Source organism: Calonectris borealis, chromosome Z (assembly GCF_964195595.1).
Source record: "Calonectris borealis chromosome Z, bCalBor7.hap1.2, whole genome shotgun sequence".
Lineage (NCBI taxonomy): Eukaryota > Metazoa > Chordata > Aves > Procellariiformes > Procellariidae > Calonectris > Calonectris borealis.
In genome coordinates, this window is record NC_134352.1 from 55,636,354 (window position 1) to 55,660,897 (window position 24,544).

General features: G+C 41.1%; 1 protein-coding gene across 1 annotated transcript in view; it reads left to right on the forward strand.

Moving 5' to 3' along the window:
• GLDC (glycine decarboxylase) overlaps positions 1-23,180 on the forward strand; it is a 50,010-nt gene extending 26,830 nt beyond the window's left edge. Inside the window, exons 11-25 of the mRNA XM_075136285.1 lie at positions 281-361; positions 919-1,016; positions 1,503-1,587; positions 1,679-1,720; positions 4,181-4,323; positions 5,250-5,325; positions 13,757-13,882; positions 14,755-14,904; positions 15,366-15,478; positions 16,096-16,237; positions 17,911-18,022; positions 19,298-19,393; positions 20,589-20,761; positions 21,466-21,546; positions 22,545-23,180. Coding sequence (XP_074992386.1) covers positions 281-361; positions 919-1,016; positions 1,503-1,587; positions 1,679-1,720; positions 4,181-4,323; positions 5,250-5,325; positions 13,757-13,882; positions 14,755-14,904; positions 15,366-15,478; positions 16,096-16,237; positions 17,911-18,022; positions 19,298-19,393; positions 20,589-20,761; positions 21,466-21,546; positions 22,545-22,688 — 1,662 coding nt within the window. The 3' untranslated portion in view covers positions 22,689-23,180. The remainder of the gene's footprint in view (positions 1-280; positions 362-918; positions 1,017-1,502; positions 1,588-1,678; positions 1,721-4,180; positions 4,324-5,249; positions 5,326-13,756; positions 13,883-14,754; positions 14,905-15,365; positions 15,479-16,095; positions 16,238-17,910; positions 18,023-19,297; positions 19,394-20,588; positions 20,762-21,465; positions 21,547-22,544) is intronic.
• Positions 23,181-24,544: the final 1,364 nt, after the last annotated feature.

The following is a 24,544-nucleotide window of genomic DNA, read 5'->3' on the forward strand; positions in this document are numbered from 1 at the left end:
TTAGAAACATTAGAAGTGAGGTCACAAGTCTTGAAGCTTGTGAGGCATCTGGCTTGGATGGTTTAGCAGGGGAAAGGTAGGAATTGGAAAATTGTATGTAAATAAAATATATTTATATATCTGTTACATAAAATGAAGTAACGTTTACATATTGTTGGGTAGGTTGATTTTTTCTTTTTTTTCCTCCTGTGTTTCTAGAATATTTTTTCTTGACCAGAACAAATATACTATGGTTCTGGAATTAAGAGCTTTGAGTAATTACTGTTGCTTTTATCCATAGCTTGGAGTATCACTTGATGAAACTGTAAATGAGAAAGACCTAGATGACATATTATGGATTTTTGGTTGCGAGTCTTCAGCTGTAAGTAGACAATAGATCATACAGATTAAATTATCTGAATGTTTCAGAAGTTTAATGAAAAGCAAAACTGCTCTTGGGACAGTGGGTGTCTATATGATGACCATTTGTTAAATACTGAGAATTTCAGATCCTCTCTTAAAGAAAGAGGCAGTATGGGATAACAATGATTTATGTAACTGAGTAATGCCAGTTTCTGATTGTGACAGTCCTTTTGGTCAGCTTGGACACCTTGCATTTAGGTGTTACATGTTTTGTGATGGTTAGGATATGGTGGTCAATTATTTCTCTCCCACTGGAATTTTTGTTGCATGTCATTAGTAATTAGCAGCAGTACTTCCAAGATGAGGACTACTGAGACATCTGTACCCAGTTTTAATATAATGCTGTTGTTGTGCTAGATATGTACAGGTATGTGTGCTAATAAAGTTGGTTTTTTACCTAAAGATCTGATTAAATCTTGAGGTAAGCTGGTAGTATAAGCTAGTTCTGATGGAAATTGGCTGTGAAAAGAGAAATTTCTGTGAAAGTATTTGACTCCATGTTTTTTTGTGTCAAAGGAGCTAATTGCTGAGAGTATGGGCGAGGAAACCAAAGGCATCCTTAGCACCCCATTTAAAAGAACTTCCAAATTCTTGACACATCAGGTTTTCAACAGGTTTGTGAAATTGCTGTATATCTGATATTTTAACGGAATCTGAAAGTATCTGCTTTCAAAAGTGGTACTGGAGTCAGCTGGGGACAGTTTTGTAGCTGTATTCACACAGTCACTCATTACTCTGAAGTAATCTAGTAGCATTTTTAGATATCTTTCATGTTTTAAATGAGCAAAGCAATACTCATAGTCACATGGGGGATGTGTTTTTCCATTAATCATTGTACAAGCTATTGCTTGAGGACATAGTATCAGCAGACTTAGTAGAGCCTTTATATTCCGTATTTATTGATAGCATTTCTGAGCATTTTTTATCCACATTGCTGTTAGCAAGCATAAAGTACCAATTTGGAAAGAAGTACCTAGTATATATTAAAAATTATCCTCAGTCTTAATTCTTTTTTTATGGCTTTTCTATGTTAAAGCACAGATCAACCAGCTGGTAATAGCTAATCTGCTTGCCTTAACACCACATTTTGTGTTCTCCAGCTATCACTCTGAGACAAATATCGTGCGATACATGAAAAGATTAGAAAACAAGGATATTTCCCTTGTTCACAGCATGATTCCTTTGGTAGGTATTTACCAAAAAGAGAAAAAATTAGATACTTACATACATATTTATATACTTCAATAAATACTGACAAATGCGTTTGTATTTTTAGGGGTCCTGCACAATGAAGCTCAATAGTTCAGCTGAACTTACAGTAAGTTGCAATAATATTGTCTTACTGGAGACCCACACAAATAAATTATCTAACTAGTGTCATTGTAAAGAAGTAAACACTGCTTTTGGTCTAGTAGTCTAGCTGAGGAGACCGTTTCAGAAGTAGCTAAACTCATCAGCTCCCTTTTCTGCTAGGAAAAAAGCTCCAAAAAGCACAGTAGGAGTGCAACAACAGCAGGAGAGTGAGTGGCTTTGAAGACTCCATTCTGAAAAAAATAATGAAAATAATTTTTGGAATTGGGTATCACAGTCCTGTTGCCTCATGCAGTGTTGCAGTAACTAGCTTCTGTCTGCTTTACAAATCTTACAGTCAAATCCTCAGAAATATGGAAAGAGTCATGCTCTTTTTTCATGCTGCTTTGTCAGTTTGCTATCTCTTAGGATAGCACTCCTTTTCCCCAGGTGAGGAGCTGGAGTCCCTGGATATCTTCATTTTTCTAGCTGGTAACAAATGAAGCAGAGCCTTAGCCAGGCTGTTTGAGTACTGAATGACTTTTTGACTCTGAATGAGCTTCCTCTGCTCTGTCTTGTATATTCCCTTATAATTAAAATGGATAGCAACAAAACTATGTGAAACAAATTGAGTGTAATGTACTGTTCCACACAACTCCTCTCTGTTTGCCCTGTGATCCCACAGCTCTACATAAGGTAGATGACCTAGAAGGAAAAACTAAGGATTTTTAAGCATCTTCTGAATGTTAAAAAAATGTTACTGGAAATCATAGAATAACAGAATCCTTTAGGTTGGAAAAGACCTCTAAGATCATCGAGTCCAACCGTTAACCTAACACTGCCGAGTCCACCACTAAGCCATGTCCCTAAGCACCACATCTGCATGTCTTTTAAATACCTCCAGAGGTGGTGACTCAACCACTTCCCTGGCCAGCCTGTTCCAATGCTTGATAACCCTTTCAGTAAAGAAATTTTTCCTAATATCCAATCAAAATTTTCCCTGGCGCAACTTGAGGTGATTTCCTCTTATCCTATCACTTGTTACTTAGGAGAAGAGAACGATATCCACCTCGCTACAACCTCCTTTTAGGTAGTTGAAGAGAGCAATAAAGTCTCCCCTCAGCTTCCTTTTCTCCAGGCTAAACAACTGCAGTTCCCTCGGCCGCTCCTCACAAGACTTGTGCTCCAGGCCCTTCACCAGCTTTGTTGCCCTTCTCTGGACACGCTCCAGCACCTCCATGTCCTTCTTGTAGGGAGGGGCCCAAACTGAACACAGTGTTCAAGGTGCGGCCTCACCAGTGCTGAGTACAGGGGCACGATCACCTCCCTGGTCCCAACACTGAGCCCTGGGGAACACCACTTGTGACCGGCCACCAACTGGATTTAACTCCATTCACCACCACCCTTTGGGCCCGGCCATCCAGCCAGTTTTTTACACAGTGAAGAGTATGCCCGTCCAAGCCATGAGCAGCCAGTTTCTCCAGAAGAATGCTGTGGGAAACGGTGTCAAAGGCTGTACTAAAGTCTAGGTAAACAACATCCACAGCCTTTCCCTCATCTACTAAGCGGGTCATCTTGTCGTAGAAGGAGATCAGGTTAGTCAAGCAGGACCTGCCTTTCATAAACCCGTGCTGACTGGGCCTGATCGCCTGATTGTCCTGTACATGCCGTGTGATGGCACTCAAGATGATCTGCTCCATAACCTTCCCCAGCACTGAGGTCAGACTGACAGGCCTGTAGTTCCTTGGATCCTCCTTCTGGCCCTTCTTATAGATGGGCATCACATTGCTAACCTCCAGGCAACTGGGACCTCCCCAGTGTAGCCAGGGCTGCTAATAAATGGTGGAAAGTGGCTTGGTGAGCACTTTGGCCAGCTCCCTCCCTTGTGTGTGTCTAGGTGGTGTAGAAGGCCACTAACCATTTCCCCTTGGATTATGGGGGCTTCATTCTGCTCCCTGTCCCTGTCTTCAGCTCAGGGGGCTGGGTACCCAGAGAACAACTGGTCTTACTATTAAAGACTGAGGCAAAGAAGCCATTAAGTACCTCAGCCTTTTCCTCATCCTTTCTCACTATGTTTCCCCTCACATCCAATAAAGGATGGAGATTCTCCGCAGCCCTCCTTTTGTTGCTAATGTATTTATAGAAACATTTCCTATTGCCTTTACGGCAGTAGCCAGATTAAGTTCTAGTTGGGCTTTGGCCCTTCTAATTTTCTCCCTGCATAACCTCACGACATTCTTGTAGTTCTCCTGAGCTGCCTGCCCCTTCTTGCAAAGGTCATAAACTCTTTTTTTTTCCTAAGTTCAGCCAAAGCTCTCTATTTAGCCAGGCCGCATCATACAATGAGGTTGGGAACTTGTCTTGCTGCACAAGAAATACTTGATTTTTATTTGAGCACCGGGCAGCTTCTTTCCTTCATAGTTCAACAACAAAACAGAGTTGTCTGCAGAATTTTTTGTTATAGCACATGCACTTTTTTTTTTAATAGCCTATTTCATGGAAAGAATTTGCCAACATCCACCCGTTTGTGCCCCTGGATCAAGCTGAAGGGTATCAGCAGCTTTTCAAGGATTTAGAGAAGGACCTATGTGAGATTACTGGCTATGACAAAATCTCCTTCCAACCAAACAGGTAGGAAATTTCTTCTGAACATTTGCTCCTTAATATGTTTCCAAAAACTTATCTCTAAAGAAAATGTGCAAGCCAAGAATGGAAGAAGTTTCTAAAATTAAATTTGGCAAGGAGAAGCCTTGAATGGAAGGTTATGAAAACAAGATTTGTTTTTTCAAAACTGCAGAACCTTATTTTGTCTCGTCTCTTCTACAAGTTTAATGATTTGGTCTTTTCTCTTCTTTTACTCTTTTTTCCTGTGTTTTCCTCTATATGAAGGCTAGTTTCTCCACCACCTCTTGTTTAAAATGGTGATGTTACTGATATCCTCCTATAAGCTAAAATTAAAGATTCGAAATAGGAATAAGCTGTATGAGCTGGCAACTATATAATTACTGAAACCGATATTTGATGCACTAGGTAATACTAGGTTTGACTGAAGAATGCCTAGCATCTGCATGCTCACTGAAATAAATAAAGCAGGGCTGAATGAGTACTGCTGCAGCCTGTTTATGTCTGTTAGTAGTTTTGATACAAAATGAGCAGCAAGGACTTACTCTACACTTAGGATGTCACTGAAAGAGTTCTTATGTTTCACTGTGTACACTTTGCTATGCATTTCAGTCTTAGTTTGCCTGTCTGTAGTCAAGCACATAGTTCCCTGCTAGGTGCAGAAGTGGGGATCAACTCAGCCAGGATTTAACGTCATAGTGTAAGCACGTAAAATGGCATAACTTTTTTCATCTGCTGTTCGCAAAACGGGCAAGAGCTGTTAATTAATGCTTGTCCATTTGTAATTTAATCCATGGGATGTGCTGCTTTTAATTTGCTGACACTTGCCTAAAGCCGTTGAGAAGGATTAGGACTGGACAAATTTGAAGTTTCTGTAGAGAGCTGGCACTTCCTGGTTTGTGTGCTGTGTAACAGCGTTTGTGTTCCTCTTGCAGTGGAGCCCAAGGAGAGTACGCAGGTTTGGCTGCAATCAAAGCTTATTTAAATGCAAAAGGAGAACGTCATAGAACTGTAAGTGTCAACACTCATGTGGGGAAGAGCTTTGGGTGGGAAGTGGAGAAAGGAGAGTTGATTCAGCAGCTGGGACTCACCTAGAGAGAAGCTAGGTTGTGTATCCTCATCTGTGACAAGCTTTCAGTATTCCCTGCTTCCCTCATGGATCATGGGTATCATCTTAAAAGTCTTTCTTTACTTCACAGACAGCGGGAATGAGGAAAGGGGGCTCTTCACAGGGTGGTTGTACTGGGTCTTGCTGGGACAGAGTTAATTAAATTTCTCCATAGCAGCCCATATAGTGCTGTGCTTTGGATTTGTGGCTGAAGTAGCATTGATAACACAGGGATGTTTTGGCTTTTGCTGGAGAGTGCTTGCACAGTGTCAAGGCTTTCTCTCTTTCCCACTCTGCCCTGCCCTGCAGGGACTAGGCTGGGGGTGGGCAAGAGGTTGGGAGAGACATAGCCAGGACAGCTGACCCAAACTGACCAAAGGGATGTTTTATGCCATATAATGGTACACGCAGCAATAAAAGCTCAGGGAAAGGAAGACAAAGCGGGGAAGGTCATGGTTATGGCATTTTTCTTCCCAAGCAACCATTATATGTGCTGAGGCCCTGCTTTCCAGGAAGTGGCTGGACATCTGCCTGGCCATGGGAAGTAATGAATGAATTCCTCTTCTTGCTTCACTTGCGCACATGGCTTTTGTTTTCCGTATTAAATTGTCATTCTCTCAATCCATGACTCTTCTCCCCTTGCTTCTATTTTCAACTTGTCCCATGGGAGACAGGAGTGAGTGAGCAGCTGTGTGGGTGTTTGGCCATTGGTTGGGTCAACCCATCACAGTCCTTTTTAGCATCCAGTGTGGGGCTTGAGGTAATGACAGTTTTGATCTGAACATGTTAATTTGTTAATTGGCAGGCTCCTGTGTGGGTCACAGAGCATGTTTGCTTTATTGTGTATTAGGGCCTAGGGCTTTTTAATGGCTGCTTTTGGCTCTTGCAGTTTGCTGTGCTGCTTATCAATGTATTTCGCTGTGCTTGGAAACATTTTGATAAAAGCAATGGCCGTATACCTGGACTGGCATATAGCCCTGGCTGTGATGCCATTCCTGTTCTGCGTGAGCTACCTTGCAGAGAGAACAAGGGATTATACCTCCCTCTCCTCCTCTGGGGTTGATCTGTCCAGCTCTGTTGTGTGGGCTCCTGTTGTACATCCTTACGTAAGATGTTTGATCCTATTATCTAACATTGTGTGGAACCTGGTTTGGTCCTGGTGTAAGAGTAAACAACTTGTTGTTGAGCTGACAGAGAAACGTACCCTAAGGCAGTTGATCCTTGGGTGACAGTGTGTGTAGGAGGGTTTGGGCAGGTGCCTAGGGCTGTTATCACATGGGATTTTACACCTGAACAGACATGCAATCCCACTGAATTGGCACACTACTTGATGGAAGGGTGCCTTGCCTATCCCAATGAGACCCAGCAGCTCCTAGCACTGTTTTGGGGTTTGGCCTGTGCCTGCTGGGCCTCTCTCTAGCACCGTCACAGCAGCAGGGGAAAGTGGGCCTCTACTTCTAAAGACATGATGGTTGAGACAGGGACTCAAACCTCAACCACAGTGATTGCCCCAGCAGTAAAAAGGAAGCACTGGCAGTGGAGGTCAACAGGACTGTACTATCAATTAGTAAAGGAGGAGGAGGAAGCGTCTGATCAGGAAGCCAGTCCTTTGGCAAGGAAGCGTAAGGAGGAAGTAATAGAAATCACCGAAGAGGCAGAAACCACCCCATCCCTAACGCTGAGCAAGCTCCAAGCTATGCAGAAAAATTACGGCTGCCAGCCAGGCAACTGTCTGGTTGCTCAAATGCTGGTACGCCGGAGGCGATAGTCAAGAACTGAGGATAGAGAAGCCCAGCAGCTGGGATTCCTCACTAGGGACCAGGGAATCAACAAAGAAATCAGAAGAGAGTTGACAATCTGCAGCATCTAGAGGTGGTTCCTGTTGAGTGTGAGGCGTCCTCTCAAGAGTGATCTTGTCAATTACTGAGGCAATTGAACCCCTACTGAGGAAGATGTTCAGTATCTAAGAGAATTAGCAGTGGCGGAGGTGGTCTACAGTGACTTGGACAACAAACAGGTGTCCACAGATCTTCATGACATCCAGTACACATAGGCCATGTAGAGGAGGTCTGTAGAAAATGCATCAGTGTCATACGCCAACTCACTGGTGATGATGGACTGGCCACATCTTGAGATGTGGAGAGATTGTGAGACTCTCTTGCCGGTTCCAGGGTGTTTCAAAGAGAATCCCTCCACTTCTCATCCCCACAGGCACTGTCTTCGCTGTCCGGTGCCCTATGGAGTCAGCCACCCCCTGCCAGGGGGAAAGGGAGCCCCAGGTTCACACCACATGACACCCTCTGGTTCTTCCTGCATGGCTGGGGTAGGACACAGGGAAGAGGGACAGTGCACTCACCTCGAAGCTAGAAGTCCATGTACCTGAACTGCAGGGGAAGACAGCCGCTAAGAAGGGACCAACCAAGAAGGCTGCCGCACCAGTTGCTGCCGAGACAGTGAAAAGTAACCAGCAGTCCCCCAGACTCAGAATAAGGGCTCAGAATGCCTCTCCTCCTGAGTTTGGTGAGCGGACTTCTGGTCTGACATCACAGGAGTCAGAGAGTGAATACTACAACCAGGAGTAAAGGGTCCCTGCCTCTGGCTAGGCGGAGGAAGGGGATAACAAAGTTTAACAGATTCGATGGCCTGGCACATCGGATCCATGGGGGTATAGGGCTTTGGTGGATACTGGTACACAGTGTACCATAATGCCATCAGGGTAGGAGGGGGCAGGACCCATCTGGATTTGTGGAGTGACAGGAGGATGCCGACAGTTGTCTGTGTTAGAGGCTGAGGTGAGCCTAACAGGGGACAAATGGCAGAAACATCCTATTGTGATGGCCTGGAGTCTCCATGTATCCTTGGCATAGACTACCTCAGGAGAGGGTATTTCAAGGACCCAGGGCCTTTGGTGTAGCCACAGTGGACACAAAGAAGGTTAAACAACTGTCTACCTTGCTTAGCCTCTCCATTGTAGGATTGCTGTATGACAAAGAACAGCAGGTGCTGGTCGCTACTATGATGGTGCACCAGTGGCAGTGTCGCACCAGCTGAGAGTCCCTGGTTACTATCTGTAAGTTGATTGATCTGTTGGAGAGCCAAGGAGTGATAAGTAAAACTTAATAACCCTTAAATTGTCTCATAAGGCCAGTACAGAAGTCTGGCACAGGGTGGAGGTTAACAGTGGACTATCATGGCCTGAACGAAGTGATGCCACCGTTGAGTGCTGCCATGTGGGACAAGCTAGAACTCCAACATGAACGGGAGTCAAAGGCAGCCAAGCAGTATGCCGTAACTGATATTGCCAAAGCATTTTTCTTTATACCTTTGACAGCAGAGTGCAGGCCACTGTTTTTATGTGGTGAGGTGTCCAATACACCTGGAACTGACTGCCCAGGGGCTGGAAGCACAGCCCTACTTACCTATCAGTCTTACCTACCTGACTGATACAGACTGCACTGGAACAGTCAAGCCCCTGGGTTTCAGTACTCTTTGTCAATACTGACTCATGGATGGTGGCAAATGCCCTGTGAGGGTGGCTGCCTCATTGGAAACAGACCAACTGGTAGCACAGAGGTAAGCCCATCTGGACTGCTGCGTTCTGGCAAGACATTGCTGCCCAGGTAGAAAGCATTACTGTAAAGGTACATATCATACAGATGCTCACAAGCCCAAGGGCAGCACCACTGAAGAACACCAAAACGACGAGCAGGTAGACCAGGCTGCCAGAATTGAAGTGACTCAGGTAGATCTGGGCTGGGAACTTAAGGATGAGTTATTCATAGCTCAGAGGGCCCGTGAAACATCCTGACGTTTAGGGAGAGACCTAAAACCTAAGATGGGCTCGTGATCAAGGGACGGACCTAACCATTGAAGCCATCACACAGGCTACTCATGAATGTGAAACAGTGATTCAGATCTTCAGTAAGATGGATCTAGGCCCAGATGTTCCATGCCTTGAAAGAAAATGGGCAATGCTAGTGTTTTGCTTTTTCAAGCTGGTATGACGCTCCCTCTCCAGCTTTTTCAGTTACAAAGGGAACAGGAACTGATTAAAACTTACACTGCTTATAACGTCAGTTGGTTCCCCATATAGCCATTTGTGACAGAAGAAGCAGACAAGCCTCTCGTATGCCTTGGCAGCTACTCATAGAAGTGTCTAGGTTCATCCAGTTCTTGTCCATTCAAACTGTTTCAAATAAATTTCTGTAGGATATATGGAGGTAACCTTGCTTCACAAGAGCCACAAAAGCTGTAGATGAATAATGCAAATTAGTTTTGATTCATTGAGGATCATCTTCAGTTGGTAACGCTAGAGTCTAAAGGCTTGATTTGTATTCTTTTCTATACTAGCTACCTGAAACTTTGACGTCAAGGAGTCGCTTCTCAGCTATATCATTGTAACCTGACAAAAGAGAGTTCTTGTAAACCTGAGAGGTGATACAACTGTAGTTAACCCCGAAAAGGAATCAATTCTTAATAGTACACTAAGTTTAATAGAATTTTGAATTCTAATTTTCTTTTAAAGAGAATTCTTTATTTGCATTTAATGGCAGGCAGTTATAGCTGAAAAATCTGGAAGTAATATTGTTCCTGTAGGTGCTTTCTGAACAATCTGTGATGCCTGGAAAAAAGGTTGTGTTAATCATAGGTTTTAGGTATAAGTTTATTTGGAAGTGAAATAGGTTGAAATACGTAAATGTGAGAAGTTGGTGGCAGCAAGTTTCATTTTGACAAGATGGTTGCATGTTTGTGGTATAAGAACAGCCAGATTAGCCCAGACCAAAGGTCTGTCAGTCCCAGCATCCAGTCTTACAGTGGTCAACAGCAGACTGATAAGACACCTCTTACAACGAGGAGTACAAGGACAAAGCATGTACACAATGATACTTACCCAGCACATGGCCCCAGCCTCTACATATCTGTGGTTTGGGAACTTCCCGATCCAAAGGGATCCAAAGGTACTGCTTATGCATTTTTCTATAATTAAATCTGATCACTTGACCCCTTATGAGGAAGCTTCTGATATTTACACTATCTTGGAGAAAACGTTCTATGGCTTCATCATCCATTATCATATAATCATATTTCTTCATAAGAAATGCTTTCGCTTATTTTTTTGAACTTGACATCTTACAATTTCATCTAATATCCTCTTGCTCTTGAAAGATGATGAACAGTTCTTCCCTGTTCACAGTTGGCATATCATGTGTTAATTCTGAAATTTTTATTATATCCTTATCCATCCTTATTTCTGTCTTCCTAGTTGGATTCCAGTTATTTGTCCATCCTTCCCAAAAAAGCCATCTTACAGCTTTGGTTATCCTCAGAGCTTCTGTGTTTCTTTTTCTTTATTCTCTATTTCCTTTCTAGTTTTTAATGCAGTTGCTTTTTTTCCCCCCAACACTGCAAGTTCTTTTGAGTGGTGATAGGTTTAAACCTATGATCCGAGTTGTGTATCGTTGTTTTCTTGTGTAATATTCTAGATCTGTCTGGCTCCAGTATATTCTGTTTTGAATGCTGTTACTCAGTACTGTGGGTTCTTTTCTGAACTATGCAATCAGTTCTTTTAGTGACCTGGATGATTTTGTATTAACAGGATATCTGGCATTTCGCTGTATGTCTCCATGATAAACCAATTATGAGTTAGTTGAAATGCTAGGGAACCAGCACAGATATTTATAATGTTCTATTGGGATGACCTTTCCCCACAGTAAAAACTGACTATTTATCTTTTCGTTTCTTTCCTGTGTTTTCATGAAATACTTATCCATGTGAACCTTCCCACTTACCCACTGGAAATTACTTTAGGAACATTTTTTGGGACTGCATCAAAAACTTCTTGGAAATCTGAGATTAGTTAGATGTTCCTCTTTCGCACTCTCATAGAGTTGGCTTTGAACAGTAGGAAAAAAGTCCTTAGTGCAATAATATCTGTATTTTCTGAACCTGATTTTATACTTGGCTTCGGAACTCATTTGCCTTCTCAAAATGGAAGGGTCGTTGTCTTGACCTCCTGGAAACTATAACCTCTGTGTGAGGAAAATACCTAAAATTGAAAAGTGAGTGTTGTCTTGTTCTGTCTTTGTTTCTTTGTTGCATCCAGATCACCTCAAACTTCTTGGAAATCAGCCACTCTTTACAATTACAAGCTTGTTTTGTGAGTAGTTTTACTCAGTGGGAAGTGAAATTACGTTGAAATTTTATTCCTTGGATAGTTATCTTCTGATTATCCATGTATGCTTTGCTGTTTCGCTTATTCTGTGCAAGATCCTTGGGCTCCTGAAGTGTCTATGGTTCTTCTATGCTCAGAAATACCCAGGGGTTAACTGTACAGGAGAGAGAGCCTGCGGGCTGCTTGCAGTTACTCATACTTAACAGATTCCAAACGTTATAGTAAAATCAAGATAATCTTGGGAAAAAAGGGGGAAACAAAGAAAAGAAGAAAGCCCCAAAAATGTTGACCTTTCAACTGAAGTTTCTCCTGGGCTGGAGAAAGTAAGTAAACCAGCAGACCAAGCTTCTTGCAGTCGGCCTCATTTGGATTTGGTGCCCTCTCGTGGAAAAGAAGTATCGACATTAACTGACAGCTCACATCTGTCTGTTTTGTTGCCTGATCAATAACTTCCGTACCCAGCAGCTGCAGATGCAACCCAGCAAGACTGGCTGGCAATCGAGACTCACCTTACATTTCTGCTATGCAGCTAAAATGACTACAGATGTGCCACAGTGCTTCCCAGCACCGGGGCTGAGGTCCTTGTGTTTCCTTTCAGCCGCACAGTAAAACATTGACAGTTCACTGCAGGAAGAGCAAATATCCAGGTGCTGAGACAGATGGGTCAGTTCCTTGGAATAGCTTTTAAAGTAATTAACATTTGTCTCAGCATGTCTATGGAACATGAGGTAGAGACCATCGAGCAGTTTCTCATGAAAACAAAGTGCCTTACTGTCAGTTATTTAATGCAGCTGAGTAACTTACTTAAATGAACTTAATTGAATTAATTCTTCCAAGAGAATCATAATAGACAAATGTTTCAATATCCTCATTGAACAGAAGCAAAGGAATTTTTTTAGAGAAGGTATATCTATTGTCTTTAGAAGGGATGGAGTTCCTAGCAAATGTCTGGAAATACCTGAGCTCCATTTTCCTATCACTAACAAGAATGTACATTTATTTAAGTAAAAGTACTTCTCTTTTTTCTTTTGAAATGAATGGTATAGAGCATGTAAGTAGCTGTCTGAAACTTCTTAGCTATAGCCAAAATATTTCAGTCTAAATTTTTGTTTTGAATAGAATAGAGAAGAAAATGCTTTGGAAGTCAGCTGAAGATGTAGTGGTGTCGTGGTTTAACCCCAGCCAGCAGCTAAGTCCCACGCAGCCGCCTGCTCACTCCCCCCAGGTGGGATGGAGGAGAGAATCGGAAGGGTAAAAGTAAGAAAACTCGTGGGTTGAGATAAAGACAGTTTAATAGGGAAAGCAAAATCAGTGCACGCAAGCAAAGCAAAACAAGGAATTCATTCACTGCTTCCTATCGGCAGGCAGGTGTTCAGCCATCTCCAGGAAAGCAGGGCTCCATCACGCGTAACAGTTACTTGGGAAGACAAACGCCATCACTCCGAACTTCCCCCCCTTCCTTCTTCTTCCCCCAGATATATATGCTGAGGATGACATCATATAGTATGAAATATCCCTTTGGTCAGCTGGGGTCAGCTGTCCCAACTGTGTCCCCTCCCAACTTCTTGTGCACCCCCAGCCTCCTCGCTGGTGGGGTGGGGTGAGAGGCAGAAAAGGCCTTGACCCTGTGTAAGCTCTGCTCAGCAGTAACGAAAACATCCCTGTGTTATCAACACTGTTTTCAGCACAAATCCAAAACATAGCCCCATACTAGCTACTACGAAGAAAATTAACTCTACCCCAGCCAACACCAGCACAAGTGGAAAGTTGGAATTGGATAGTTTTTCCTTTCAAGTCATTGTACATATGAAGACTGATAACTGTAAAAAAAATTCGTCTTTTAAAAAAAGGGGGGTGAGAGGAAAGGATTTTAAATGTGAGTATCTGAGATAATATTGTGGAACTGCAGCCCTAAATATGATTTAAGCAGCAAATGAAACTTTATTTTCCTAATGAATATTTAGATACTGATACTTGAATGGATTTTCTTCAAAGAAAATTGAGTTGCGTCCTTCAGTACAAGTGGCAATTTGCCAGTGAACATTCCCTCAGGATCCCTTTTGAAAACTTTGATAATGAGTTGTAGCTGAGCGTAGACCATAATGCTTTAAGATTTTTTTAACTAGTTACACTTTAGCCCCTGCTTCTTTTTCCCTTCTAAGGTTTGCCTTATTCCTAAATCTGCTCATGGTACAAATCCAGCAAGTGCACAAATGGCAGGGATGAAGATTCAGCCAATTGAAGTGGATAAAAATGGGAGCATTGATATCTCCCATTTAAAAGCAATGGTGAGTACTTTATTATCTTTAATTTTCAAGGCAGGAACACTCCTTCTCCTTGACAGGTAACAGTGTTGACAGCTGAATCAGATTTTTCTTTGAGAGAAAATAGGGCAATAATAGTGGATACATGCTTGAAAAAGGTAAGTAATTCTTTCCTTTTTCTGCTCACTTAGACACTAGCCATGTGACATTTGTGAGATTTCCTTTAATTTGAGGATCTTTGGTGCAGGAGTGGCTCAGAGAGTCTTTCTACACAGTGGGTTCTTTTATAGCAGACATTTTTGGTCCACATAGAGTATTTGAAATGAATGAAGCATGTTCATGAGTGTGAAGCATTTGAAACTGCACTTTAGCCTTCGCTTAGCAAAGTTCAAGCCCACTTCTGCTGGGAAGGTGTTGCTAGGCAACTTTTTTCACTTTTTTGAGTAGATTGGCTGCAGGTGAATCTTGGGAGTCCAAGGGGTTAGCAGGACACATTTCCAAAAATACATATTTGAGCACGCTTTTATGGTAGTCATAGAACTTATTGCTGAAAGTAGGGGGATGATTATTAGATCCCACTACCATGAGGCCAGATGTTTCTCTTGGCTTGTCTTAAGGTCCCAGAAGTGACTATTATACATACATCTTTTAATACCGTGCCTTTTTTCCTGATTTAAAGTTCTGATTTATTGAGAAAACACTCTTTTTCCATATTGCTGAAGGAAAAAGCCCAGCATCTTTTGCTGACTATAAATGACTTAGACTACTGCTGATAGACTTGCTTCTCACCTGTGAAACACTTGATGACCTTAATTACATGTTTTTGTACAAATCTTCTCTTAAGAAGCTTTAGGACCCTCAATGACCTTTTTTTCTCTCTCCTTCCCTGCCACCAGGTGGACAAGCACAAAGAGAACTTGGCAGCCATCATGATCACGTACCCTTCCACCAACGGTGTGTTTGAAGAGGAGATTGGAGATGTGTGTGACCTGATTCACAAACATGGAGGCCAGGTTTACTTAGATGGAGCAAATATGAATGCCCAGGTACAAAATCTGCTAGGTAGATTTACAACAACTGGGAGTGTACATTTCCTTGGAATAAAAATAGCACAGCAGTACTCAGTTCAGACCATAACACCGCTTCCTCACAAGATGGCACAGTGTTTGGAGGAGGAGGTGAGGTTTCCAAGAACAGTAATAAAAATTAGATGGTGAAAATAATTCTTTTTTATCTGATTTTGCCATGAAATTTGTTGTAAGATGTATGAGTTGTTCACTGAAATTGGCTTAGTTTGCCTAATCTTTGTCAAAGACATTCTTTACAGACATGAATAAGAATTCCTAAAGCAAAAAATGGTTTGCATCAATTCTTGTTTATGATGCACCACATTAAAGAAAAACAGAAAAACATATAACATCTTTTTCAACCTATTTTTCTTGACTGAAGTAATAGGTCTTAAAATGGCATGTAAAGAATATTTGGAGAAAGAGTATTCCCTTCACAGGTGGGTCTGTGTCGTCCTGGAGATTACGGCTCTGATGTCTCTCACTTAAACCTTCACAAAACTTTTTGCATTCCCCATGGAGGAGGAGGACCTGGAATGGGACCAATTGGAGTGTGGGTATCTCTTTATTAGCCTTTTCTTTAAAAAAACCAATCCCTTAGTGAATCTTGGCAGTTCACTTAAGTACAGAGCTATGAATGGGAGAGGTGTGCTGTGTTTGTAAACTTTTGTCCTTCTCCACGATAGTCATGTGTTGATCTCATGAATGGTGAGGTTCATGTGTATGCCCAAACCCTGACTTTCACATTGGCCCTTTAGTGTGTATGGTAGACCTCGCTCAGCAGTCCGTTTTCTGAGTAAGCGCAGAGCTGATCTGTGGGCTTTGAGGGCTGATATTGTACGTAGTCCAGAACGCAGAAGTGGTACATGAACTAAGTGAATCTATCCTATACGGCAATCGTATTCCTTTAAAAGAAAATAATCTTACTCTTCTAAAAAAATAATTTTGATTTGGATAGCTGCAGGAATATCTTGTGATATGCTGAAAACTGAGTGCCATCCTCCATTGTCACCAGTTATGTTAAAAACTTTTTGTTGAAGAAGACATAGCCCAGACTTCCTGGAGGACTGTGTTTGGAAGGAAGGTGAAGAGAAGCTACTGCTGATACTGTCCAGAAATGGTAATACAGGAACACACATTTAAGTTCTAAAATAAATGTTTTTGTTTTAGGAAGAAACATTTGGCTCCTTACTTGCCTACCCACCCTGTCATCAAAATACAGTCGGATGAGGATGCACGTCCTTTGGGTACTGTCAGTGCTGCACCTTGGGGTTCCAGTGCTATACTGCCAATTTCCTGGGTGTATATCAAGGTGTGTAGACTTTTATAAGAAGTATCAGCTAAGGGTCTGATTCTGTTTCAGCAAGTCTGAGGACCACTGGAAGCAAATAAACAGGTTTAAGAGCAACTCGTCATAAGATATTTGCACAGACTGAAATGCATATGACTACAGCACAGTCATAGGTTATTTACATCCTTTGAACCTCCTTGTTTTCCAGTAGGACAATGGAACAGCCTATTGCCATCTATTGCAATAGGAAAGGATGGCAGGACAACTGCTGTATCTGTGCAGCCTGCTTAATTCTTCTGTCTTGTCTGTAATAGTTCTTGAGACAAGTGGACACAAGGCAGAAAGCTGCAATCAGACTTGCCCTGCCACTGTCTCTGACATTGAAGTTTTCATGTTTAAAAGCTGCTTGGTAATTACTGTTCTTCCAAGAATATTTTTGGTTGTATGCTGCAGTATTGTTATACTTGACCCGTATGTGACATCTAACTTTCCAAGATCTGTTTAATAAGAACTTGAATTCCAGGGCATTTTACTGAATTTGAAAACTGAACTTAGTTTTGGCTTTGGATGTGCAACAAGTTGATCATGATCTATGTAATTTTTTAATGCCTTGCAATTTAGTGATAAGCCTGCAAATATTTTGTTACATATTATGGAAGTATTCAGGCAACAGAGATGAGTGTAGATTCAAATTCTGCTTGCGAGAAGCGTGTGCTGGGACTCTAAGCAACATTTAAAGCTTTCAGTGAGAGAAAGAGTTGGAATGGTGAATGTACGGGCAGTGTCGTTCAGAGTACCCTGTAGCCAGTTTGATACTCTAACCATGGAAACTTCCGCTCCTGGGGAAACCAGCTCTTCTGGAATTTGAAATGAGCCAATATGAGCTGGTACAACTTCTATGGCTTTTCAGCTGTGGGTAAAAATCACTTGTGACTGTAAGCTGGTTCCTATTACAGAATATTTAACTGTAGTAAATTTTTAAGGGAAGCTGTTTCTTCACAACGCAAAGTGCTGTCTCTTTACACTGTCCCATCTAAAGGGGCTACCTTGAAGGCTGTTTTGTCTTTCTCCTTTGCCAACTTAACTTCTAAGTGCAGTGTTAAGAAATTCAACCACAGCTCAATTCCAGCACTGTCCTTTTGCAGTGCTTTAACAGAGAAATAAGTGCATCTGTGTTCATTTGGCTCTGGTCTTTGTTAATGCACAGTATCATCTGTGACATGACACCAGCAAGCAGAGTTTGAGTTGCTGGGATAACCTTTACTGATAGCACACATGGCTTTTTGGGCAGCTCTCTGGACACTCTTTCCCTGGGGGCAAGGATGGTGACAGGCAGCGTGTGCAGTTCTTACAAGTGTGCTGATGACATTCTTGAGTTCTGCTCACTTTTTTCTATTCACTTCAGAGCTTCTCAGTTTGAGGAAAGGATTGGGTTGTTCACTTGTTGACTTTAAGCAAAAACTCTTATACAGTAAGCCGTGTCATAAGCTATGTATATACCAAAGTTGTTCTCAAGTAATACCCAGTGCTTTTCTGTGAGTGTAGTGTGGAAAAGTATAATAGCAGCGTGACTGCCTTAAAGCTAGCCAGATGCATCAAGGTGCTGTTCTCTATCATGCTTGCCAGTACAAGAACACACTTAGCTTGCTTGGGAGTAGTTTTAGATCTGTTTCTTCATGTTATTCCTCCTTCAGACAATGGGAGCAAAGGGTCTGAAACATGCTTCTGAGATTGCTATACTGAATGCAAACTACATGGCAAAGAGGCTAGAGAAGCACTACAAAATCCTTTTCAGAGGAGCAAGAGGCAAGTATTGGACAATTTGTTTTCTTCCACAAAGCTGACTTTTTTTTTCCTAGTGTAGAAGTTGGCTTGCAATATGGTTCTTCTTTAATGCTATGTGACAACTGCATCTCAAACTTCTCTTGATGTTGTTCACAAGGAGAGAAATAACCTGCCACACTGCTTCTGTGGAGGTATTGCAATGAGATACTTGAAAGTAGAAGAAAAAATGCCTGTTTGTAATTAGATGAAATTATGACAAAAGATGGAGTAAACCTTGGCATCAGGTTGTTCTCCTTGAAGTCTAGTAGTAGATTAATGAACGCTAGAAAAAGGAGAAGCGACAAAGGTGAGATCCCCAAATCTCCCATAACCAGTGGCACAACAATTTGAGAACTAGAAGCAATTTTTGGACCTGTACTGTCCCTTGCACTCTTTCTCTGGGGAAAAAAAAAATTCTTTCATTTCCGCTCCTTATTCTCCTTTGTGAGGTGGGGGACAATCCCCTTGGCAATGCAAAATACTTTAGCTACATTCTAATTCCCTGCTACGGCTCTCCAGTCTTGCAGCAGGACAGAAGTAATGAATACGAAGTGAAAGAATTATCTGTTTTAGTAGAGTAACTATCAGAGAATGCTATTTTGCTTGTTTAAGCTGAATGGCACCAAAGAACAGTTGAGTACAATATGTATGCTCTTCAAAAAATATGTCTTAAATTTCATGGAGTACACCTTAGCTAAACCTGCAGGTTACATTTTAAGAGAATATACTGTTTCTTCACAGAAGTGAATGGAAGTTGCAAATTTTGAAAGATTCAGCAATGAAATTGAAATGCAACAAGGTTCTCCAGGATCATGGATATAAATGTAGATAATTTGTCTTTAGCCTCTCTATAACACCAGATTTGAACTTTTCTCCGGCATAACATGCAACTGATTATCTTGTACATGGCTAATTCAAGATGGCCTAAGACTCAAATGGTGTTGGGCCACAGACAAATCCAGTTGTTTTTCAGAGTACTTGTAAATTATGGGAGCTACTTTGACCACCCTTTCCTAGTTCTGATCTTGGAAATGAGGCCCCTTCTTAATGTGACATGGGACTCAGAGGGCCAGTCTTCAAATACTGAGTTGTGTATCTCTTACCTGATAATTTCTCAGGTTTGAGTTTTTGCCCAAGTGGATATTTTTTAATTTGTCTTTTTGCCATGTTCTCCACAAAACCAGTCAGAATAAACTGCTTGGTAGATTGCATTATTCTCCTAATAAGTAAACGTAGTGTACACTTTTTCATTTACAGGTTATGTAGCCCATGAATTCATTTTGGATACGAGACCTTTCAAAAAATCAGCAAACATTGAAGCTGTAGATCTTGCTAAGAGACTTCAGGATTATGGTAAGTCAAATGTCTTTTTTTAAAAATAGCAGCGTAAGTGAGAATTTCCTAAATCTTTTCTAAAGAGAGTCAGAAACACTCTAGTCCTGTGCTTATGGATGGTGAATCTGTCACGATATTTCAGGTGTCCTCATGTTTATTAAGGGCTTAGAAAGATATTTGCATCAATTGAGTTGTAGTAGCTACTTACAAGTCTGCCACTACCTCCCCAGTTTTGTAAACTGCCCCTTCAAATTTGCGACTACATGACTCTTAACCATTGGGTTGGAGCCAAGAGCTTAATAAGATTCCAACAAAAGAAAAAAAAAAGAAAAGAAAAAGAAAAAGAAAGAAATATTTTTGAAGTAGGATAATAGGATTTAAACACTTCCAACCTGATACAGTTTAGGCAGTTTTGTACACATGCTCTGAAGAATCTGATCGTGGCTACTCTTCGTCTACCAGACAAGATGACCCATTGAACTGCTTGATCCTATGCAACTGTGCTTCTAACAAATACGCATAAAAGCTGTTAAAACCCTAACCAGTAACACCTCATCAGTGAAATAATCCAAAGCCCCGTTGTGATACCAAAACAACCGCCCTTCCTGCTCTTTGTAAGTGGGCTGCTATGGCCTTAAATAGCATGCGACACTTTAAATAGACTTTTCAGTAGGTATGGAGATGAGTTACAAGGATAAGTTTCGTAAAGTTCCACCCTCTGCAGCTGAAAGAGAAGTATCACACGGCTGTAATTAGCAGTAGTGCAGGAAGGGAATCATGAGAGACCACCTTTTCTTTTTACCTTGTTTACCAGTGCAGAAATCTACACCTGTCTACTTTGCCATTCAGCCTGTCATAAGAAGGCAAAGTGACAAAACACTTCTACTGAAGTGAGCAGCAGGAACAGAAATAACCCAGGAAAGAAGCAATATACTTCGGGCTGAAAAGTAAGAAAGCAAGAAGAGCAGGTTTTAAGAGCGTTTCATTAAATCAATGTATAACTCTACTGTAAATAATACAATGGCATTACCCTTCAGTGTTAAAAACTGAGATACTTTAAAAGTCTGTCTTACCTTTATAGCACACTGCCAACACTACCAGTAAGTTCAGTCCTGTAAGGATTATAGAAAGGGCTGAATTTGTGAATCAATTGCTAGCTGATGCATATATTAACTCATAACCTATTGTCAGTGACTGATTTCTTCTTTATCAGGTTTTCATGCGCCAACCATGTCCTGGCCAGTGGCAGGGACACTTATGATTGAACCAACAGAGTCTGAAGACAAGGCAGAGCTGGACAGATTTTGTGATGCAATGATCAGTATTCGGCAGGAAATCGCTGAAATAGAGGAGGGCAGGATGGACCCCCAAATTAACCCACTAAAGGTAATATGGCATGTAGAGCCAGTTACCAGCATCAGCTTAAGCCTTGAGACTTACTTGAGACTACGTGAGCCTGCTTCCTGGTCTTTCAGTACTCTCAAAAATAACCGTGTGCAACAGTGAACACAGGAACTTTTGAAATTAGACTTTTTTAGAAACCTTAAACTTTTTCAAAATTTGAATTTTGACTTCTTCAAGTCAGAAGTCTGGCCTTTGCTGACAGAGCAGCAAAATTAATTTACGCAAGTACATGATCTATAGTTTTCGAGGCCATCTCAAAGTAATGAAGGAGAGATGCTTATTTATCTGGTTTAAGAAGGGAAGTGGAATGACCTTAAAACTAACAGTAAAATAAAGATTGAATGAGTTGTTTTAGCAACTGCAGCACAAAATTGCTATAGGCTCAAGTTCTGTTCAACTCTTGTAATGCTATGCTGACTTTTTAGATACCGAGAGGATTTAGTGAAAAGCTGGAAGCATATTCAAACCTTGTGTACTATCTTCAGGCAAACCAAAAAAAAATCCAGATACTGACTTGCTTCCTGTTTTAAATCTGCCTTTTTTTCCCCAGATAAATGGTATTCACAAGACACTGTCTAGAGAGTAATTATTTATATGTAGTAACGTGAACTTGAAGGAGGGTTCACACTGATACGTTCAACTGAATTCAATAATTTCATGTCCTAAACATGTCTTTTTGCTTGTAGATGTCACCACATACTCTGAACTGTGTCACTTCTTCCAAGTGGGATCGTCCTTATTCCAGAGAAGCGGCAGCATTCCCACTGGTGAGTAAATAATGGGATCCTAGTGGTGTGGTAATACATAAATGTGCTTTCTGCTTTGTGGTTTTCTGGTCAGTTGGAGATGAAGTAATCTGGTAAGAATAAAAACTTCAGAGCCATTTTTACTGTTGCTCAATTTTTCTGTGTGTGAGCTCTACAGTAGTTCCATTAGTTTTGTTTTCCAAGACAAGGAAAAAAGATCTTAAAAAAACAGTGTCTACATATGAAGTGCAGACTTGGATTTTTCTAAATCTCAGCGCTTCACTACTGGGTATGCCCATTGGAAACAGCTCATTCAGTTCTGACGTACTGCACCAGGGGCTCCCAAACCAGAGTCCCACATCTTGACGTTCAAAGCTCTGCTCCAGAGAACTTGGATGAGGGTTTAAGACGCAGGGTCAGCATGGGGCAAGCCACACCAATGTAAGCCTGCTACAAATAAAGGTCAAATTGGAGCTGGATACATCAGCCTTCTTCAGAGCATTACATAAAATTGCTTCCACAATCTTAACAGCTAAATATACGTGTAACTAACTTTTCTCACCTAGAACTGAATTGCATCTATTTTATTGCTACATACTGTTTCAAAAAGGAAGAATTTAACTGCACCTGTGAAGTTTGCCACCTTATTTTATATATTATAACTATATTGAACAGCACAGGTCTTGGTAGTCTCCTCCACGTTTCCTTGGTTCCTGTCTGTAAGCCAGTTATTCAAACAGTCATAGTTTTCTTTCATCCCATGACAACTGCTTCTTTGCAAGCATTTGTTAGAGGACAAGGTTACACTTTTTGGAAAATCTAAATATTCTTTTGACTGCCAACTCTACTATACATGCTTGTTAACTTTCAGGGACTGCAAATAGATTTGAAGTATGACTTCACTTAAAAAAATCCACTTTTCCAGCATTTGTCATTCTTAAAGCTTCTAATGTTTTTTGCAATTGTGTAGATTTGCTTGGTAGAAAAATTAAAATAGTTGTTTTTTCTTCTGTACTTAGCCATTTGTGAAGCCTGAAAGCAAGTTTTGGCCCACAATTGCTCGCATTGATGACATATATGGAGATCAACATCTGGTTTGTACCTGCCCACCAATGGAAGCCTACGAATCTCCCTTTTCTGAACAGAAGAGAGCATCTTCGTAAGACTGCTTCCAGCTGCCGGGATGTCTGAGTCCATCAGGATGGCCTTTTCCTCCCAGACCTGATAGGGGATTTATATACTGTGTATATTTTGGATAATCGCCATGTTTGTTAATTGAATCACTGCTCAGTTAAAATGTAAATACAATCAATATGTTAGGTGTAAACAAAATGTGATTGTTCCACAGCAGTTGATGTTGAAGTTGCCTTGATTCAGCATTTTGTCTGTTCTGTCCTAAAGTTTTAACAATTAACACCCGATTTGCAAAGTGGCATGGAAGATATGGTTAAAAAAAGTAGAAAAGATGCAGATGCATAAGGCAATAGTAATGAATATTAACTGCAGGAGTAATTGTTTATATTTTATAAAAAAAGATGAAGTAGATTGTTTAATTTACTTCACGTATTACCACTAGCATTGCTAGTGTTAATATTTCATACTGGTTTTTTTACCTACCAATGTTAGTAGTCTAATAAAATTGGTCAGAATATTAAGTGTTGTCATGTTCTGGATTTTAACTTTTCAGCTGGATTTATTTAACAGAGCAGTATGAAATTATGAAGCTTAAGTTCTGATTTGTCAGAATTGCCACAACAGTAACAGCTTCTACACAAAGCAAAATATTGGCAGAGATTAATATTGAAATAAATCTCTGATTGTTTTAATAAGCTAGAATGATCAGTTTTATTGAGCAGTAACAAACTTAACTTTTTTGTGTATCACATCAATTTTTCCTTGTAGTTCCATTTAATCTTCTCTTATTCCGAAGAAGGCATGACTAACAGACTGTGAACTGCTTAGTACGAGTTAGGTCTTGTCTAACAAAGTATTCTCCTTCCACAGTTTCTCAAATCGCTTATTTTGGGTACTGGCTTCGGTTTATACAGTGCACGCAACTTCCTTGCTTTGTCATGTAAGTCTACAGCTTGTGTAAAAACTGATTCAGAGCTTTAGCTCTCCAAGAATACCGACAGCACCCTGAGACCAGAGCCCTGCTGCTACACGCAATGCCACATTCAATTACTCAGTAGCCAGAACACAGACCTGAAGCAGGAGCCTCTTCTAATCTGTTCCCAGTCAAATTTATATAAATCCGATCCTCTCACCAGGTACACAGACAGACCGTACCTGTTACGAGCACGTTTGAAAGGAACCTGAGAGCGGGTCTGTGCGGATTCATTTGCGTTTGGTGCAAGTGAGCACCCCTCTAGAGTCAAACTCATTCAGCCACACGGAGCAGCATTTTGGTGAGTGAGGAAGCAGGTGCTGGGGAAAGGACTGCACAGTTTTGTACCTTATAACCAGCAACTACTCGACCTCGTCTTGAACGTCTATGTGCACACTCATGCCTGGGAGCTCTCTCTGAAGTGACACAAATGAGGCTAGAGTTCACAGCACTATTTAAAGTACTGCAGATGACAGGAGAGAGGAATGGATTTCATTAAAGGAAGGTTAGGCCAGATATCAGTTTTGATGTGAAAAGCTGCACTTAGGTCCTCAAACATCTAAATACATAGTGAAGAAAATTAAAATTTTATACTCTAGAATTTACTATTGAAAAGGGCGGCTTTCAGCAGCTACTGATACAGCACTAAGGGTGTAAAAAATTGTGAAAAAACACTGCAAACTTGTGAAGAAAGGACAATCTTTCTGCGTTGCTGATCTAACTCCACAAAGTCTCGTCAAGCTACTTTAATGTTTATTAAAGGCAGTTTCATGTTGCTTGACTGTGAATGTCACTGAAAAGACATACTAAAAAATTCGTTTACTTATTTTTGTACTAAGCAGAGAACTTCCCATTGTTGACCTCAAACTGACAAGTTTATCTCATCAATTAATTGGTAAAAGCTATCAAATG